The sequence below is a fragment of the Oenanthe melanoleuca genome, unplaced genomic scaffold (assembly GCF_029582105.1).
Source record: "Oenanthe melanoleuca isolate GR-GAL-2019-014 unplaced genomic scaffold, OMel1.0 S110, whole genome shotgun sequence".
NCBI classification, from domain to species: domain Eukaryota; kingdom Metazoa; phylum Chordata; class Aves; order Passeriformes; family Muscicapidae; genus Oenanthe; species Oenanthe melanoleuca.
Window position 1 is genome coordinate 1 of NW_026612759.1, and position 20,163 is coordinate 20,163.

The following is a 20,163-nucleotide window of genomic DNA, read 5'->3' on the forward strand; positions in this document are numbered from 1 at the left end:
ATGGTAGAACTTCTCCAGCCTGCAACCTGCCAGTCCCTGAGTGCAAATTTCACGTGGGTTTTGTCCCTAACCTGCTGCTCAGACCCTTCCTGTGCCACCCTTGGCGTGCCAGCACAACTCTCTGCAAGGCAGCACAGCCTGGAAACACTCCCAAGGTGCTCCTGCCCTTATCCTGCTCCCAAAAATCCAACAGATGGGGTAAAAAAATAAAAACTAAGACAACTGTATCTTATGAAGCTGATGAGAATGGAGTGAATCCCAACTGGGCACTATCTTAGGCTGTCTCAGGCTGGTGGGGAGCTCATCCATTGAAGCAGTTGACACCTGGTAGCTGCAAAACCCTTTCTACTCCTGCTTCACACCTTTTGTGTCTCTGTGCAGCAAAAGCCCCCATGCAATCCTGACCAGCTCCTGGACAGCCCCTGAGCAGTGGCTCCTCCAGTTCTGTGCCCTCCCACACCACAGCCACCACTCCAAGCTCCCTGGGAACACAATCCCAACACTGATCACACTACAAAATACTCCCAGTGCTGCACCTACAGTCACTGAGGTTGGAAAAGCCCTGTGAGATGATTGAATCCAACCATTCCCCCAGCACTGCCAAGGCTACCACTGACCCATGTCCCCAGGTGCCACACCCACACAGCTTTTAAACCCTTCCAGGGACGGGGACTCCACCACTGCCAGGGCTGGAAAACCATTCAGTAAAGGAATTTTCCTTAATATCCAACATACACCTCCCCTGGCACAACTTGAGGAAGCAACAGGAATCTAAGAAAAATGCCCATGGTGGGAATCACTCCTAACCTGCAGCAGGGAGAGGCTTGCAGAAAAAGAATTATCTGATAATTTATTTATAAAATACATCCAAACGCATTAAAAGTCTGCTTCCTGACATGAATAATTCTTCAGTGAGAAGCAAACTAGGTCAGGTGATGGTGTTGCAGGCTTTTGAGGAACTGCCAGGTGCTGGGATGCAGGCTCACCTCCTGTCCTGTGGCTGCCTCCATGTCCAGGAAGAGGTCGAGCAGGGAGCGGACGAGGCGCGCGGCCTTGGCTTTGCTGATGGAGTTCAGGAAGGGCCGCACGTACTTCAGGAGTCCTCCCAGCTCTGCAAAAACCCCAACATGAAATACAGCCCCTCAGCCAAGAGCTGCACCCAGCTGGAGCAGCCACACATCACATGCACCAGCGGGATTTGTCACACCTAACATTCCCCAGGTGGTTTTCCAGCATCATGCACAGAACAGAGCAACAAATGGCAGCTGCAGGGCAGCCCTGAAGCAAACAGGGGACTGCACAGGGGGCTGGGGGCTCCAGCCCCACCACAGCACTGCCAGCTGGAACTGCCTCAGGCAGTTTAAAATGTAAGGATCTGCTAAATGCTTTGAGATTTTTCTACAAAATGAGGGATGGAGTTTATAATTTAGGTGTGTTTTTATTAACTCACAGTTTCATGCTTTAATCTGCCCCACTTAGCCAAGCCCAGGATGTTGGATCCACCTTGTGCTCCACCACTGGAAAATTATATTCCTTAACACTCCAACTCTACCTTTACCTGATCAGCTCTGACCTCACTTAACTATATTTCTGCTTCTAAATCTCCTCATTAATTCACAGTTATAAAACCTGTCTTTATAAGAGGCGGAAAAGGGAAATGTCTTTTTTTTTTTTTTTTTTTTGTGGAGAAACACTGAAGTGTCATTCCCAGGAGCAGAGGAATGTGGCAGTCACAGCACAGCAGCTCCAGCACTCAGAGCCACTCAGGAATGTTGGACGTGGTGGAAGTGCAGAGCACCAGTGAAAAGTCTCCTACAACAAACACCACGTGGTTTTGGGGAGGGCTGGCCAGGGCTGCTCCCAGTTTGGGAAGATGATCCTGCAGAGGGGCAGGGCTCAGTGCTGACTCATCAGCACCGGGGCTCACACTGAAATCACAGCTCTCTGCCCCAGATTTCCAAGTCTCACCCAAATACCAGGTGGATCTCACACTACCGTGTTTACAAGATTCCACTGAGAAAAAAAATCAAAACAAACCTGGTAATGACTAATTCAGAAATCTTCTACTCCAAACTAGTACAGAATCAAAACCAAAATAAGAGATTAGTCTAATTATATTTCGATTAGTATATGGAGGAGTATCAGGAGAATTTCAGTTTGGAAGGATTCCAATAAAAACAAATGTAAACAAGGCTTCTTCTGTATTTCACTTAGCAGTAATACTAAAGAATGCTAATGCTAATTGTTATAACAACATCTTATTAATATCCAAAAATTATTCTTCATATGTTTTACTTTGTTAGTCTATTTACTTTCAGTTTAATCGAGCCTCATACACCTCATTTATCACACACTTAACATGTGGAACTCCCTTTTTTCCAATCACTCATATTGATCAGAGAATCCCAAAATGGGTTGGGTTGAGAGGGACCTTAAAGCCCATCCAGTGCTATCCCCTGCCATGGGCAGGGACACCTTCCACTGTCCCAGGGTGCCCCTTGCAACCTGGCTTTGGTTGGAAGCATCCAACTTCCAGGGATCCAGGGCAGCCACAGCTGCTCTGGGCACCCTGTGGGAAGCCACTCCCTGTGTCCTGACCCTCCAGGCCCTCGTCCAAGTCCCTCTCCAGTTCCTGGAGCTCCTTTAGGCACTGGAAGGTTTCCAAACATCTCAAAGGGCAGATTTAGAACAAACAGAACTTATCTCGAGTGTGATCCTCAGCTTCATTTTCCAAACTGAAGTGCAGGAGATCCTGACCCCAGCAAACCACAGATCCCAGTAAAAACACCACAGGATGCTCTGACTGTCACACCTGCTTCCATAAAAGTTTGATTTTCTCTCTGCCACAGCATAAACAGGCAGCTTTTCCTACACTTAAGGTGCAGCTACTTTAACATCTCAGCTTGCAGCCTGCAGGCTGAGTGTCTTTACTCCACAAAGAATCTGCTGCTCCATTACTTTTCCCACACAATTCTGTTCTGGGGTCCATTTAATCTCCCGTACAATTAACCCCTGGATACAAATCCCAATCATTTCAATCCAAGGCAAACACCCTGGTCTGACACACAGCAAACAACCAGCCACAGACAATCAACCCATCCTTCCAATGCATCAGCTCTGCACAGAGCTCCTCTCCAGCCCCTCGGTGGGAGCTGGGAAGGGTGGGCTCTGGATCTGTCTATTGAGGCTCTCCAAGATCCATCAGCTCTCAGGCCCTACCAGGAACCCTCCTCCTGTGCATCCCTGAGCTCCACCAGCTCCTCAGGACCAATGGAATCAGTGCCCAACACACTCTTTCCCACAGGAACTTCAGAACAAAGAAGTAAAACTCCAGTGGAACACACTGCACTGTTTATCATCCCACTGATGTGCTCCAGAGCTGCCCCAGAACCCCAGAAAGAGGATCCCAAGTCAACAGCTGGAATGCAGCTGTGCATTCTGCAAATTCCACATTCAGCCATGCAGGCTCAAAGTTCCCACAGAAATTTCTCCCTCCTACCAATGTAACCATCAACTATTTTTAGGATTTTATTTTTCTAAAGAAAATGCAATGCCTGGTAAAGGGGTAGGATTGACAGCTCTGCAGGAGTGATGAGCAGCAGCTCTGGAAAATGAAGCCTGCAGCTCATCCTCAGGGAAGTGCTTCCACCAGCTAACACTTCACAAAAATATCCAAATTCCCAATCCAAGTTATTCCAACCCTATAGTTCTGTGAAATGCCATAAAAATCTGGAACTATCATAAAGAAAAGTAATCAATCTACAAGTTTATCTGCATGATAAAGATTAAGGATTGAAGGGGGTCACTCATATTAATGTTATTTCTGTAAAAAAAGGCTGCAGTTCAGTAGAGTCACAGAATAGTCTGGGTTGGAAGGGAACTAAAACACCATCCAGTGCCACCCCTGCCATGGCAGGAACACCTTCCACTGCCACAGCTGCTCCCAGCCCTGTCCAGCCTGGCCTGGGACACTGCCAGGGATCCAGGGGCAGCCACAGCTGCTCTGGGCACCCTGTGCCAGCCCTGCCCACCCTCACAGGGAAGAATTCCTTTCCAATATCCACTTCCAGGGACAGTGCAGCCACCATCTCTTTCGGCACTGGAACCTCTCAAACACGACCAAGAAGTTCCACTGGCTAAAATCAAACCCTGTGCAGTGAAATCCCACAGGATGAAATCCCAGTGTCTGCCCAGCACTGGAGTCTCTGAGAGCAGCTTGTACTTGGTGCTGCTGCCCCTGACTTGCCACTCTTACCCAGAAAGAAAGGAGGGGAAGGAACAAAGCCCTTCTCACAGCTCCAGTGACACCCTCTCCTTCATTCCCCAGCTCAACTCCAGAAAACACCTCCAGATCCTGCTGATCCCTCTAAGCTGCACACACACATCTGGCTTCTGAATGGCATTAAGTCCATTTTCCTCCCTCCAGAACACACTCACTCTGCAGCTTAGTGGTACCTTTAATAGGCCACAAATATATTCCATGTTTGCCCCTGACAACCCTGAGTTTGATGAGTTAAATGTGTTATTCTGAATTGCTCAGCTTTCTCCTCAAAAGAAAATCAATCAATCAATCACCATCCTCTCGGAAAACCCTGGAGCTTTTTCCTTGTACCAAACTTCAGCTTAAACTCAACACTGCCCCAAGCTCTGCAGAGGTGAGGAGGCCACAAGAACTCTGCCCTCAGTTCTGCTCACCAGCAGCACATCCACACTGACCTGAAGAGATCCTGATTTCCCTGTCTTCACCCAAACACACACACACCTCCCCTGCTGCAGGGCCCAGCCATGTTTGGTGATCTCTGCTGAGCAAACACCAGGGTGCAAAGGGCACTGGCACAGCACAGACACTCACTGAGCTCCCTGACTTCAGCCAGGAAAGGGGCACTTGCACAGCAGCTTCCTCTGTCCTGCAGGAGGAGGTGAGTCTGTGCTGGAAGGGGTTGTTTATCCCCAGGGACCCTAAAAGCAATCCCCAGCAGGAATCAGAGGTGGATGCCAAAGTGAGGTGACAAGAACAGCACCTTTGTTTCCAGCACTCTCTCAGGGGCAGTCATCCACTCTCCCCAGCCTGTCCAACAGCAATCCACAGTGGGAGCAGGGGCTGGAATGCTCCTTCCAGCACATGAGATGTGGGCAGAGCAGTGACATGGCCCAGCCCAACAGGAGTTTCCCAAGCCCAGTGGGACACCAAGGGACATTTCACAATAGATCCAAACTGTGACCTGGGCCCGTGGCTGAGCCCTCACAGAGCTCTCCATGAGCTACTCCAAAGTCAGGCCTTGTGTCCCAACACCTCCAGTGTGACTGAACCTTCTGCTGGGTGCCATCCCCACCCTGTGCCAGACTTGCAAGCAAACATTTTCCACTGTCCAGTGCTGCAGCCCAACCACAGAACTGGGTAGGGACACAGAGCATCCTGAAATGCTCCAGGGGAAAGGCACAGCACAGCCCCAAACTGCTGAGTGCTAAACAAGCAACTGCTGCCTTGAGCTCTCCAGGAAACAGGAGCTCCAGGAACAGACTCTAAATCATCACTAAACAGAGAACTCAACTACATCCCTGTCCCCTCACACACTCACAATAGAGAGACTGTCCCAGGCAGAGCTGGGTAGGGGCTGCTGATGTAATGATCCAGCAGATAAATCAATTGATTGTGAGAGAAGCTGCTGGTGAGACAGTATTTTATGGGACAAACTTTCCCATTTGAAACCAACCAGGAGACATCTCCCATCTCAAACATAACAACTTAGCAAAACTTTAGTCACTCATACCAAAACAGCCCCACATCAAAGGGCCACGTACTGAATTGTATATTGTTTGGGATACTGGGCCCAGCAACATCAGATTAATATTTATGTTCTTTATTTGGTCTTAAGTTTCTGTCTTGTCTCTGAAAGAACACTTCCTGACAAAAGCTGCTTTTCCAGCTATCCCACTAAGTGAGGAGACTAAATCCATTGGCTGCAGGATCTCCTGCCTGTTACCTCAATTCCTGATTTCAAGCTCACCTTCTGCCTGCCCAGTCTTGGCCAGCAGTGACCCCAGCTCCAGGATGCTCTGCTCTTTGACTTGCACCGCCTCCTCATCATTTTCCTGGACATCACGTTTCACTGGCAAGAAAAAGAGCAGGAAAGTTGCCTTTAGTGGTGTTTCAGGGGGAAGACCATCACTGCTGGTTAGCTCCTAGAGGGGTGTCCAAAGCAGGACCTGCTCCAACAGGCCCCAGGGAGTTCAGCCTGGCCCAAGAAGTGTGCAAAGTTTAAATCCAGTGCAGAGAAGTTTGCAGTGCTTTGTCTGTGCTCCACAGGGGCTGTACCAGATCCCCCTGCTCACTTCAGCTCCAGGTCTGAACAACCTCAGCTTGTCTAGCTGTGTGTGTCACAAACAGCACCACACACCAGAGCCACAGAACCAAGTAAGAGATATTTAATGGCATTTCTGGGGTTGGATACTCCACTGTGGGATTACTGATGTTGCTGCTTTGTGTATTAAGCTGAGATCCCGTGGGCAAAATGCAGCACAACATCAGCAAAGTGAGGTGGGTACATCCCTCCCCACTCTGGTGTCCCACCCACTGCCAGTGCCGAGTGCTGGCAGTGCTATCACCCTCTGCTTCAGGGAGTGACTCTGCTCTGAGGCAGATAAAGGGACAAATGGCAGCCAGCAGCACAACCCGAGTGTGCACAGCATCAGTTCCAAGAGAGTTATCCACCACACAGTGCCCTTCCCTCCCTGCCACCACCCCCAATGCAGGGAGCTCCTCCAACTTCCACATAAGCAGAGTCAAAATCCCGGCTCCAGGGAACTGAAACTGTGGCTCTCATCCCCTGTAATTCCCTACCAAAAGTGAGGGAACTCCACTCTCAAGGAGAAAAGCATCACAGCAACATTGTCTGGGCCACTCCTGATCCTCCCAACCCACAGCAGGGCTGTGAATCCTGACTGAGCGTGACCCGCTGAGAGCTGCACCTCCTACTGAATAAACAGCAAAACACTGCGGGACAAACAACTGTGACAGCCGTGACAGCACCTTCAGAGTCTAACAGAGACACTCGGAGAACTTTTCCCGACACAGCAGGGTGACTGCAGGTCACAGGACCTCTGCAGAGGTCACCACACAGCACAAGAATCAAAAACTCCTGGTTTAAACACCAGTCCGAGTCCGCACGACCCCCAGACCAGGCGGGGGCCCACAGCACCTCCAAACGCCCTCAGAGCGCCGACACCTCCCTGGCACTACTGCCCAAAGGGGCCCGTGCCGGGACACGGAGAAGGGAAGCCCGAGGGAAGTTCTCCAGCGAGGAGCGGAGCTCGGCCCCGGCACCCGGCACACCGCCCCCGGCTCGGTGCGAGCAGCGCCGGGAGAGCGAGTCAGCACGGCGGAATGTCAGCGCTGAGGGAGCAAACAAACATCGCTGCCGGCACGGCCGGGCCGTGACACCGCGCCCCAAACATGCCGCGAACCCCCGACCCAAAGAGCCGCCACATCCCGCCGGTACCGGCTCCGCCACCGCCGCGGCCCCGCACACGCCGAGCCGGAATGTCGGACCGGCGGGTGCGTTCCAGCCGCACAGGGAGGAGCGGCCGGGCGGGCTCGGGGCTGCTCGGAGCGGCTCCGCCGACACGCACCGGGCACCGGCCCCGCCGCCCGCTCCCGGAGCGCGGCCCCGCTCCGCCCCGCACCGACAGCTCCTGCCGCCCGTGCCCCACGCGCGGGGCAGCGCCGCGGAGCCGGGCCCAGGCCGCGCTCCCGCCCGGCGCGCACGGTGAGTCAGCAGCGGCGGCGGCGCGGGGCTCTGCGCGGCGCGGGCGGCGGCGGGGCGCAAGCGGCGCGGGCGGCGGGCCGGCGCTCACCGATGGAGTGCAGGATGCCGATGGAGGCCTCGCGGTCGGTGGAGAGCAGGGACTGCGCGCGCTGCAGCTCCAGCACCGCCGCCGCCGCCATCTTGCCGCTCCTCCGCCTCGCCGCCAGCACGGAAGCGGCGCCGCGGCCACGCCCCTTCCGCGCGCGCGGCATGCTGGGAACTGCAGTCCCGGCGCGCGGGCGGTGGAAAGGGCGGGGACTGTGTTGGGGCGGGGCCTCGGGCGGGGTCTGCTGAAGGACGCATGCGCTGATGGGCAATAGGCGCCGTGAGTAAATGGGCGTGGCCTGATTGTCGGTTGTGCGGTCGACGGGCGTGGCCTGGAAGGGCGGGGAGATGGAGGGGAAGGGGCGGGGCCTCGGGCGGGGCCTCGGGCGGGGCGCGCCGGGCGCAGCGATGGATGAGGGCGCGACCTGCTATGGGGACGTGGCTTTGGGCAGGGGGCGTGGCCTCAGGAAGGGGCGGGGCCTTGAAATAGGCGGGAACTCGCCTGTTACGTGGGCGTGGTCTATGGGAGGGTTGTCGTCATTTATGGGCGTGGTTAATTGGGCGCTTCCGGGGGGGTCGCGTCCCCGGGAGGGCGGAGGGGCTCCTAGCGGGACATTTCGGGGTCCTGGGTACCGGGAGAACCGGGGCCGGGAGGGGGCGGGGGGGTCCCACCCTGAACATCCCCCAGCCGTGGGTCCAGTTCTGGAGGGAGCGTAGGGACCGCGTCCGATGGCCTCGTCCTGCTGTGGGGTCTCGGGGATCCCCACGGCCCCCTCAGCGCCCCGGACAGCCTCGGGGAGGGAGGTGAGCCCAGCAGGCCATGGCACCTGTGGGGGAGTCTGTCCTTGTGTCCCCACGGAGGATCCTGTCCCTGTGTCCCCATGCAGGACCCTGTCCCTGTGTCCCCACGGAGGATCCTGTCCCTGTTCCCCAGAGGAGGATCCTGTCCCTGTGTCCCCAGAGGAGGATCCTGTCCCTGTGTCCCCACGCAGGATCCTGTCCTTGTGTCCCCACGGAGGATCCTGTCCCTGTGTCCCCACGCAGGATCCTGTCCCTGTTCCCCAGAGGAGGATCCTGTCCCTGTGTCCCCAGAGGAGGATCCTGTCCCTGTTCCCCACGGAGGATGCTGTCCCTGTGTCCCCAGAGGAGGATGCTGTCCCTGTTCCCCACGGAGGATGCTGTCCCTGTTCCCCATGCAGGATCCTGTCCCTGTTCCCCAAAGGAGGATCCTGTCCCTGTTCCCCATGGAGGATCCTGTCCCTGTGTCCCCATGCAGGATCCTGTCCCTGTGTCCCCAGTGCAGGATCCTGTCCCTGTTCCCCATGCAGGATCCTGTCCCAGTGTCCCCAGAGGAGGATTCTGTCCCTGTTCCCCAGAGGAGGATTCTGTCCCTGTTCCCCAGAGGAGGATCCTGTCCCTGTTCCCCATGCAGGATCCTGTCCCTGTTCCCCATGCAGGATCCTGTCCCTGTGTCCCCAGAGGAGGATTCTGTCCCTGGGGGTAAACCCGCCTTGCACCCTCATCTGGTCAGAAAACAGCCCCAACAAATCACCACTGAGCTCCCCAAACCCACCCACAGCCGACCCCATCCTGCTGCTGTCCCCAGGACGAGCATCCCTCAGACCAGCACCTTTCTGCCCCTGGAAAAGCCAGTTTAATCCCTGAAAGGGTCAGTTTTATATTAAATGGGGAATAAAAGCAGAGCCCTGGTTGCTCCTGGGAAGTCATGTCACTCTGGGATCCCCCAGGTGGTGCCAGCCCTGGGGACAAGCACAGGGAGGTGGCACCAAAGCCGTGACTGATACCCCCTCTGCAGCCAAGTTTTGATGCCCAGCAGATGACATTTAATGGGTCAGGGATGTTTGTGTGGAACTGGGGTGCTGAGGGAGCCTTTTAGCCCCTTCCTCTGCCTCTCTGCAGTGGGAAAAGGCAGGGGAGCAGACACTGGGATTGCTGGCACTGAGACCTGACCCACCCTCCTCAACTCATCACACTGATGGCAGCCAGATCCTGCTGCACCGGCATCAATCCAGTGCTGTGCTCCTCCAAATCACTTAAGAAAATTCTCCAAAACTGAGGGATGATGAATAAAAGCCCCAAAAGGAGGCTTCAGGTGGGAAATGGAGCAGGGATTTTGATGAAGGAAAAGCCAGGGACCTGTGGGTGAACCTCGGGGACCATGAGCAGGAGCCTGTGTGCACCATTCCTGGCATTCTGGAGAGTTTGCCCACCCCAGCACTGGATTTAATGAATCCACCCCAGGAAAGAACATGAACAGTGTTTGAACTGCACATTCAGCCCTGAAACCCAGTGGGCACCGGGTGGCAGAAGGTGGTGCAGGCAGAGACACGGTCCATCCATCCATCCATCCATCCATCATCCATCCATCATCCATCCATCCATCCATCCATCCACCCATCCATCCATCCACACATCCCTCCCTTCCCAAAGGAGGCACACAAAGGCAGGGAGGACATTTGCCATGCTGGGGGGTGATTTCTTTCCCTTTATTAATAATAATGACACAATTAATAAAAATAATGAAAAAAAACTGGGAGACTGGGCCAGGGGAACAATTCATCCAACCTGAACCAGCTGTTTTGGGGTAAAAGCAGTGGAAACAGGGAGTGGGATCAGGGAGTGTCATGGTCCTGGCAGTGCAGGGGTTAAACCCTGACGGGTTTTTGGGTGTCCTCTGATGGGTGGCCCCCGGTGCCATGGAAGGGGCACTCCCAGTTTTCTGTTTTGAGGGTGCCATCCCCCCTTGTCCCATTTCCGGAGGGGCAATCAGAGCTGGATGGGGGGGCCGAGCTGGGCAGGGATGAGGGGTCACCCCCAAAGTCCCCGCAGCGGTGGCTCCTTCATCCATCCGGACAGGGCAGGGCCTGTAGAGCTCCCTGGCCCAAGGGTGGCTGCGCTCCCCGGGAGCCTTCAGGGCATCAGCAGGGACCGGACTGAACAAGGAACCAGAGCTCCCCACTGGGGAGCACTGGGACAGAGCTGGGGCCGGGCTGGGGACCCCCAGTGTGGGGGGAGTGACCCCGCAGAGCTGAGGGGCACCCACAGCACCCACAGCCCGAGGGTATGGACGCGGGTCTCTGTGTGGGGAGGGGGCACACGCCGAGTGTGTGCTCGGGGTAGGTGGTACATCACCCGGGCACGGGGGGGCCTGGGCACCCTCCACACACGTTCCGCACAGGTGGGGAGCCCCCTGCACACACGCTCTGCTCTGCCTGCACATCCCTCTCCCCCTTGCACGACCCCCTCTCCCCCCTTCCCCCTCCCCCCTCCCGCTCCCGCCCCATAATCGGCTCCAGCTGCACAAACATTCCCGCACCCGGAGCCGCCGCCGCCTCCGGAGCCGCCCCCGCGCCCGCCCGGACCCTCCCCCGAACCTCCTCTGGGCCCCCCGGCCGGACCCTCCCCCGGAGCCCCCCTGGGCCCCCCGGCCGGACCCTTCCCCGCCCGGGCAGCTGCGGAACCGCGTGGCCGAGGGGCAGCCCCGGGCAGAGCCCGCAGAGCAGGGCGGGGAGGGGTCCTGGGGGGCTGGGGGAGACCATGTCCATCCATCCTATTTGTGTCCACCCGTCTTGTGCCTATTCATTCCATCCGTGTCCATCCACCTCATGTCCACCCGTTCCTCACACGTGCATCCATTCATGTCCGTCCACCCGATGTCCATCTACCATCCATCCATCCATCCATCCATCATCATCCATCCACCATCCATCCATCCATCCATCCATCCATCCATCATCCATCCATCCATCCATCCATCCATCCATCATTCATCCATCATCCATCCATCCACCATCCATCCATCATCCATCCATCCACCATCCATCCATCCATCATCCATCCATCCATTCATCCACCATCCATCCACCATCCATTCATCCATCCATCCATCCATCATCCATCCATCCATCCATCCATCCATCCATCCATCCATCCATCCATCCATCCATTCATCCATCATCCATCCATCCATCCATCCATTCATTCCATCCATCCACTCATTCCATACCCGCCCATCACACCTGTGTCCATCCAGCCTGTGTCTATCCATCCACGCATCCATGCCCATCCACCCCTTGTCCATTCACCCCACACTCTCTGGATAGGCCCTGGACGTTGGTGGGATCCCAGGCTCACCCATCCCAGCTTCTCCAGGAGGTGCACCATGATGGATACAGGAGCCTGTGCCCACCCATCCTGTGTCCATCCATCCCTTATTTTCCAGGAGGGGTGCTGGGGTGTGTCCATCCATCCCAGGTTCTGTAGGAGTTACCCAGGATGGAGATGGGGTCCCACACCCATCCCGCTGTGTCCATCCATCCCCTGCACTGCAGGAGGGATGCTGGATGGACCTCTGTGTCCAGGGGAGGACACAGTGAATGACACAGCTCATCACACCCACTGATCCGAAGCTCTCCAGGACAACGCTGGGATGTGGAGGCGGCCCCTCATTCCCCACTCCCCGCCTTTCAGGTGTGTCCCTGTACAGAGCCAGGACCGCACACGGCTCCGGGGACAGTGCCGGGGATGGATGCCCGTCCCACCGCACACACCTGGGCAGGATGGCGGGATGGGGATCCCTGGGGGCCCCCCCGAGGCGCGGGTCCCGTCCCGCCGCTCCCGTCCCGGCCGCTCCCCGGGCTCGGTCTCCTTTAAGAGCGGCGCGGCCGGGGCCGAGCGGAGCCGCCTGTCCCCGCTGGCGGCCGGCCAGGGCTCGGCCTCGGCCAGGACAGATCCCGCTGCAGCGCCCGCCCGGCGGGGACAGCGCGCCCGGGGTGCCAGGGACACCGCTGGGTGCTGGTCCCTTGGGTCCCTGCTGGCCCTGTCCCCGTGCCGGTGAAGGCACACGGAGCCAGAAGGTGGGGACAGCTGGAGACGTCCCCACAAACTCTCAGGACCTGTCATACCAAGTGATCATGGAGACACATGAAGTGTAGCAAAGAGATGTCCCTTGTGAAATCCCTGCGCCTTGTCACCTCCCTCTGCCACCTCCGTGTCACTGCTGGAGACCGGGACAAGAAGGGCAGTGGCAGGGGAGGGGACAGGACAGATAGATCCCGCTGCCCTGAGGGAATTGTGACCCGGGGCTGAGAGAGGGACAGTCTGGGGACAGGGGAACAGGGGGCCATGGAGACAGGGGACTGAGCAGCCACAGGAGACAGGACAGCCCCCATGCAGGACAGGGGACAGGAGAGCCCATGGATGAGGGGACAGGAGAGCCTGTGCCCAGGACAGCCCATGGGCCAGGGGACAGGACAGCCAGCGGCAGAGGAGAGGAGTGACCATGGCCTGGGTCCGAGGAGCACCGGGCCAAGCAGTGCTGGGGACAGGCCATGACCCATCCTTCTCACAGCTCCTTCCTCCTCCTCTCTCCTCCCTGCAGTGGTTTCACTGCCGGGGGCTGACCCTGCGCTGGGACAGTCCAGTGCTGTCACCCCATAGCTGCCCTGAGCCCTGTCTCCATCCCCAGGAGCACGAGCCCTGAGAGCACTGGTGGCACTGGGTGGCTCTGGTGGCACTGATGGCTCTAGTGACACTGCTGCCTCTGGTGTGATGAGTTGCGGGTGCTCTGGGGCTGGGCAGGGTTTGGGCGTTAATTGACTCCCGCGGCGGTGGCAGCTGTGAAAACAGAGTGGGGCTCATTAGGGGACATCAAAGGACCCCGCACGGCCGGGCGGGGACACAGCGCGTTTGCTCTCTCTTCTCTTGGCTTAAGAGGGGAGGAGGAGGATGGGAGTCCCCGGCCTGGGGACAGCCGTGCTCAGCAAGGAGGTCCCCATTCCCTGTCCCTGGGGTTAGTGGCACCTGGGGGGCACCCATTATTTGGGGGACATCCCCAAGGTTGGACATGGGGTGACCCATCTCTGGGGTGAGCCGGATTTGGGGTGATCTCTCCCCAGAGATCGATCACCTGCTCCTGAGGTGACCCATCCTTAGGGTCACCCATTCGCAGGGTGACCTGTACCCAGGGTTAGGTGTCCCTTGGGTGACCCATTTCCAGAGAGATCCATCTTTGGGGTGACTGGTCCCTAGTGTTTCCCAGGGTGCCCCATCCCTGGGGTGACAGAGCAGGGGACAGAGGGGACATGTGCTGACTGCTGCTTGCAGACACCCTCCAGCTCCTGCTCAGGCTGCAAACAGTCCTGAGAGCCAAAAACCTCCAAACACCCCCTCCAAAATTGCTTAGGAAGGGCCACATGGCACAGACCTGGCCCAGTTCCTCCTATTCCCACTCCATCACAGGAGCCTGTGGGGCCAGGGAGGGGGGCCAGGGACCCCCAGTGGGTCCCAGCAGTGCCCGTGGGATGCCCACAGCCCCCAGACCCCTCAGCACCCCCAGAGCACGGGAGCAGCCCCGGCGATCCCAGATCCCAGCTCTGTTTTCCAAAGCCAGGACATGAAGCCTTTTAAAAAAATCTCGTCTCTGAGCTCCTGCATTCCTGGGTGGAGAGTTTACATTCCCCCCGTCCCCCGTGATCTGCGCTTTGCCTCCGGAAAACAAAGCAGCCTTGGGGGGGGAGCTGCTTTTTTTGGGGAGCAGGACCCTCCAGCTGGAGCCAGGACCCCGAGGGCAGAGCCCCAAAGCCAAAGCACTCAGAGCCAGGGCTGGACACGGCCCAGGACCCCCATGGCAAGGGGGATCCCCTGAAGGGGCACCCTTGGGGGCAGCGTTGAGGGGTGCAGGGGGGGGTCCCCTGGTGCCTTGGCCGAGGCCCATCCTGCCCATGACACCCCCAGAACAGGCAGCAGGAATCACCCCGCCTGAATTCCCATCTCCAGAGGCTCCCAAGGCAGGGGGTGGGGTAACAGTGGGTGGTGGGATGTCCTGGGGGCTGCTTTGGGTGCCAAGGGGGTCCTGGGGGGGGTCCCGACCAGCACAGCCCGACCCCCAAACTGCTTCTCCGAACCACAGAGGAGAGGGAAAAGAACCCTGGATAAGTTTCTCCCCCTCTTCTCTCCCCCTTCCAAGTCATCGCTGGAAAATTAAACCGGATCCAAAGAGTTTTTCCTTTCCAAAATGTGCTGGAGAGGCGCTGCCTTAACCCCTTCGGCTCCTGCCTCGCCCTCAGTGCGGGATTGGGATTTTTAAGGGGGTTTGGGGATTTTCCTGGGCTCTGCTGGGGGAAGGGGAATGGCACAATGCCCCAGCAATTCTTCTTTGTGCTCCAGGGATCCCCAAATCCCCTGGAATGAGGGAGACAAGAAGCCCTGAGGCTCCCCGGGGCCGGTTTTGGGACACCCCTGGGGCCAGCGCTTCGCGGCCAGGTCTCCCTCTCCATTTTGGGAAGAGTATTTTTTTTCATTCCAATTAAATCCAGCTGATTAAATCCATCCTTCCAAACCCCCCCTCCCTGCCCTGAGCTTGTTCCCCTCGAGCTGAAACTCCCCTACATCCCCCTCCAGCATCCCCCAAATCCCAACAGATCGAACCGGAGTTGGGACCCACTTCTCTCCGGAGCCTCGGGATCGGGGCCCACCCCAGCCAAACCCCTAATCCCAGAGAAAATGTGAGCTATTTCCTCCCGGGGGGGGGCACACAGGAGAGGCCCCCCTTCCCACTGCAAACTCAAAATTCCTCATTTTTTTTTGTGTTAAAAATCTCATTTTTCCCCTTTCAAAGCGCTTTGTTCCAGCTAGAGGGAGGCACTGACTCGTCCCCACGGGCCGGTGGAAGTGGGGGGCCCGGCAGGATCCATGAGGACATCCACAATTTAATTATTGGGGTTTTTTTTCAGGAAAAAAATAGCCCTCGGGAATAATCTGGCATTTTTTTGACTCGTTTGTATTTGTGAAGGATTGTTCAAAAAGGGATTTGGGAGGAAAAGTCATCGGCCAACTGGGGGGGCCCAGGGAGAGCCCCCGGGGGGGGCAGCCCCAGCCCAGGGTCTCGTGGGAGCAAAGGGGTAGGGAAGAAAAAATCCACTTTCTTGGGGAGTTTCGAAAGGAGAGTGAGAAAAATGGGCTTGTTATTGGGGTTTTTTGCCTTTCCCCCCACCCTTTTTCCAGAGGACAAGGGAGCTGTGGCTGGGGGGAGCCAGGACAGAGCGGGAAGTGGGGAGCAGGGGGCCGAGGGTCCCCTTCCAGGCTTGCCAGTGGTTTCTCCTCTTTTTTCTCCCTTTTCCCACCTCTTTCTCTTTTTTCCCCGATCCTTTTTCTCTCCTCATTTTCATCTCCTTTTTCTCTTTCCTTTTCTCTTTTTTTTGTCCTTTTTTTTCTCTTTTCCTTTTTTATCCTTTTCTCTTTTCTCTCCTTCTCCTGTTTTTCTCTCAGTTTCGTTTTTTTTCTCCTTTTTCTTCCCCTTTCTCCTTTTTACCACCCTTCTCTGTTTTCCTCCCCCTTCTACTTTTTCCCCTTTCCTCATTTTTCTCTCATTTTCCCTTTCTTCTTCACTTTTCTTTTTTTACCTCTTGCTTCTCATTTTTCCCTCGTCTCCTCCTTTTTTCTTTCCTTTCCTTTTTCCTTTCCTTTCCCCCTTTTTTCCTACCTTTTCCAGTATTTTCTCCTTTTCCTTCTTTCTCCTCCCCTCTTCCCCCTTCCTTTTTCTCCTATTTCTCCCTCCCTCTCCTCCTCTTTTCTCCTTTTCTTCACATTTTAAAATAGAAATATATAATTAAATTTACAAATGCTATTTACAGGTTTAATTACAAAAAAAAAAAAAAAAAAAAATTCAAAAAGAAAGAGAGACACCCCTTAGACATTAATAAATCTAAAAATAAAAAATATATAATAGCTCCTCCCCCCCCACCCCCAAAAAAATATTTCAGGCCGAAGGGCGGCGGGGCCGGGGGGTCACACCGTGGTCTCGCCCTGCTTGCTGTTGGTGAGCCGAGTGTAGAACTTCCTCCAGGAGTGCAGGGTTTTGCCCGACCATATCCAGAACCCGGAGGTGATGCCCACGATCAGAGTCATGAGATACTTGATCATGTAGACGGTGAAGTCGGGGGTCATGCGGGGGGTGAAGTGCAGCGGGCAGGGGATGGCCAAGCTCTTGCAGTTCTGGCTGATCCAGCTGCGCTCCCAGTGCTCGCGGAACGCCTGCTCGTAGAAGTAGCAGGCGATGACAATGGTGGCCGGGACGGTGTAGAGGACGCTGAAGACCCCGATGCGAACCATGAGCCGCTCCAGCTTCTCCGTCTTGGTGCCGCCGTGCTTCATGATGGTGCGGATGCGGAACAGGGAGACGAAGCCGGCCAGGAGGAAGGAGGTGCCGATGAAGAGGTAGACGAAGAGCGGGGCCAGCACGAAGCCCCGCAGAGGGTCGATGTTGTTGAGGCCCACGAAGCAGACACCGCTCAGCAGGTCCCCATCGATCTGCCCCATGGCCAGGATGGTGATGGTCTTGACGGCCGGCACTGCCCAGGCGGCCAAGTGGAAGTACTGGGAGTTGGCCTCGATGGCCTCGTGGCCCCACTTCATGCCAGCGGCCAGGAACCAGGTGAGGGAGAGAATGACCCACCAGATGGAGCTGGCCATGCTGAAGAAGTAGAGCATCATGAAGAGGATGGTGCAGCCCTCCTTCTTAGTGCCCTGCACCACAGTTCGGTAGCCGTCCTCCTGGAAGCGCTCGTTGCAGACCACCCTCTCCTCCAGCACGAAGCCAGCAATGTAGGCTACTGACACCATGGTGTAGCACCCCGAGAGGAAGATGATGGGTCGCTCAGGGTAGCGGAACCGCTGCATGTCCACCAGGTAGGTGGTGACGGTGAAGAACGTGGAGGCACAGCACAGGACGGACCAGATGAGGATCCAGATGCGGGCGAAGCGGATCTCGTCCTCGTTGAAGAACATGTGGCCATCGGGACGGGTGGGCTCGCAGGGCGCCGCGCAGTCCTTCTCCCCCAGGAACTTGTAGTTGAGGTAGCTGGGCACCTTCAGCGCCCGTGGGCAGTGGAAGGGGTGGTCGAGGGTGGCATAGCGGGGGGCGCCGGGGGTGCCCTGGCCGGCCAGCGGTGTGGCACTGGTCAGCAGTGCTGGGGAGCCGCCGTCCTCCGAGTGGTTCTGCCCCACACAGATCTGCTCGGCGCCGTGCCGGGGGAAGTTCTCACATCGCAACCGCTCCGGCCACTGGAAGCCAAATTTGTTCATGAGGGCCTCGCAGCCCTGGCGCGCACGCTCGCAGATGGAGCGGCACGGCGGGATGGCCTGCTCCAGCACCGTGCACACCGGCGCGTACATGGAGCACAGGAAGAACTTCAGCTCCAGCGAGCACTGCACCTTCACCAGCGGGTAGAACTGGTGGACCTCCAGGCCTGCGTCCTCCTGGTTGGTGTGACCCAGCAGGTTGGGCATGATGGTCTGGTTGTAGGCGATGTCGGTGCAGAGCGGGATGGAGATGGGCTGGCAGAAGCCGTGGTCGGGGATGGAGATGCCCTTCTCGCCGTGCAGCTGGGCCCGGCTCGGCGCTGGCACGCTCAGCCCTGCCAGCAGCCAGGCCAGGGCGGGCAGCACGCCGGGGGGGCCCATGGTGCCCCGAGCCGTGCGCCCCGATTTACCGTGCCCTGTGCCCGGCCGGACAGCCAGTCCGGGTCTGCCGTGCCCGGTGCTGCCTGGATGGCTCCCACAGCCGGATCTGCCGTGCCCGGTGCTGCCTGGACGACTCCCGGTGATTGAATACACTCGGGTCCCGCCTGGATGACTCCCGGTGGCCCGATCTGCCGTGCTCGGTGCTGCCTCGACGGCTCCCAGGGATCAACTCTGCCGTGCCCGGTGCTGGCTGGACGATCTCCGGTGACTGGATACTCTCAGATCCCGCCCGGACGGCTCCCGGCGCCCGGATCCCCCGCACTCGGCGCTGCCCCGACGGCTCCCGCTGCCCGTTGTCCGCCTCCCCCGTGCCCGCGGGACGGCTCCCGACGTCCCGATCTACCGTGCGTGGCGGGACGGCTCCCGCTGCCCAAACTTGGCGCTCCTGCTGCTGCCGGTGCCGGGTCCCGGAGCCGCGGGCGGGCGGTGGTGCCGGGAGGGTGGCGGGAGGAGGGTCCCGGGGGGTGCCGGGGGGGTGCGGGGGTCCCGGGGCGCGGGGAGCGGAGCAGCCGCACCGGACGCTCCCGCCGCCTTTGTGCGGGGCAGCGCCGCGTCCCCGCCGGGCGGGCCCAGCGCCCCGCGCCCCGCCCCCCGCGGGCCCGCCCCGCGCGCTCCGCCAATCACATTCAAACGGCGCGGCCGCCACGCCCCCGCCGGCTCTGGCCACGCCCATCTGGCCACGCCCCTACCGGGGTCACCGCCCCCTCCCTCCCCCCCCACCCCCGCAAACTTTTTCCGAGCCGTGCAAACCCCCCCCGCGGGTGAGGTCGGGTCGGGGCCGCGAGGAAACCGCCCTCCCCAAAACCTGTCCCCAAACCGCACTGTGGCCTGTGCCCCTCGTCCCCTGGGCCCCCCGTGTCCCCTTGGTCCCCGCTCTGGGTGCCCTGCTGTCCTGTGCCCCCCCATGTCCCCTACTTCTCCTCCGCGCCCCCTGACGACCCCTGTGCTCACTGTACCACTGTCCCTGTCCCCTGCGCCTCCCATGTTCCCTGTGATCCCCGAGTGCTCTGCACCCCACCCCCCGTCCCCTGTGTTCCCTGGCCCTGCTGGGGCCTCTGCACTCCCTCCATGTCCTCTGCTCCTTCTGTGTCTCCTGTGCCCTGTGTCCCCTCTGCACTGCTCCCCACAATGACCCTCCTCCTGTGGAGCTGCTCCCTCCAGCCTAAGACCCACATCTCCCCTCACGTGCTGCAGGGGGTCCCCCACTGTTCCCAAGTCCGACTTTAGGGTGCAATGGAGCAGGATTAGCTCCCATGCCCCACTGGAAACCTTCAGAACAAGGCGCATTGGCCCAAACATTCCTTGTCCTCAGGTGTCAGCCAGGCAGTGCCACCACCCCATGGGTTGCCCATGGCCACCATGGGCACTCCAAAAAGGCCACTGCACAGCCAGGGGTATCCCCAAATCAGTGGGGGGTGGTGGGAAACATCCTGCACTCTGCCTGCCCCTCCCCCTCCCCAACCCACACTTCTCACCCCAGCTGGGGTTGTGGTGCAAGGAACCTCTGTCCCCAGAAACAGGGCAGTGGGAGAGACCTGGGGGACTGGGACACACTGCAGGGATCTGGGACACTCTGGCAGGGACTGGGATGCACTGGGGGGGACACTGGGACACAGAAGGGGGATTCAGGACGGGCTGGGGACATCTGAGACACTTTGAGAGTGTTGGGGCACAGGGAGGTCAAGCCCAGGGGGGTCACGGGACACACCGGGGAGTCAAGGACACACTTGGGGACACCAGGACAGACTGGGAGACACTGGGACCCACTGGA

At 58.0% G+C, this 20,163-nt stretch overlaps 2 protein-coding genes across 2 annotated transcripts; both read right to left on the bottom strand.

The window, feature by feature from the left end:
• Positions 1-831: 831 nt before the first annotated feature.
• On the bottom strand, positions 832-8,032 carry LOC130266629 (26S proteasome non-ATPase regulatory subunit 11-like). The gene is made up of 3 exons (XM_056515900.1): positions 7,855-8,032; positions 6,009-6,110; positions 832-1,111 (listed from the first exon to the last, which is right to left on the bottom strand). Exons 1-3 carry the CDS (start codon positions 8,015-8,017, stop codon positions 924-926), a joined length of 453 nt encoding a protein of 150 aa, XP_056371875.1. The 5' UTR covers positions 8,018-8,032; the 3' UTR covers positions 832-923.
• Positions 8,033-16,479: 8,447 nt separating this feature from the next.
• On the bottom strand, positions 16,480-18,894 carry FZD2 (frizzled class receptor 2). The gene has a single exon (XM_056515899.1). It carries the CDS (start codon positions 18,330-18,332, stop codon positions 16,659-16,661), a length of 1,674 nt encoding a protein of 557 aa, XP_056371874.1. The 5' UTR covers positions 18,333-18,894; the 3' UTR covers positions 16,480-16,658.
• Between the last annotated feature and the right edge of the window lie 1,269 nt (positions 18,895-20,163).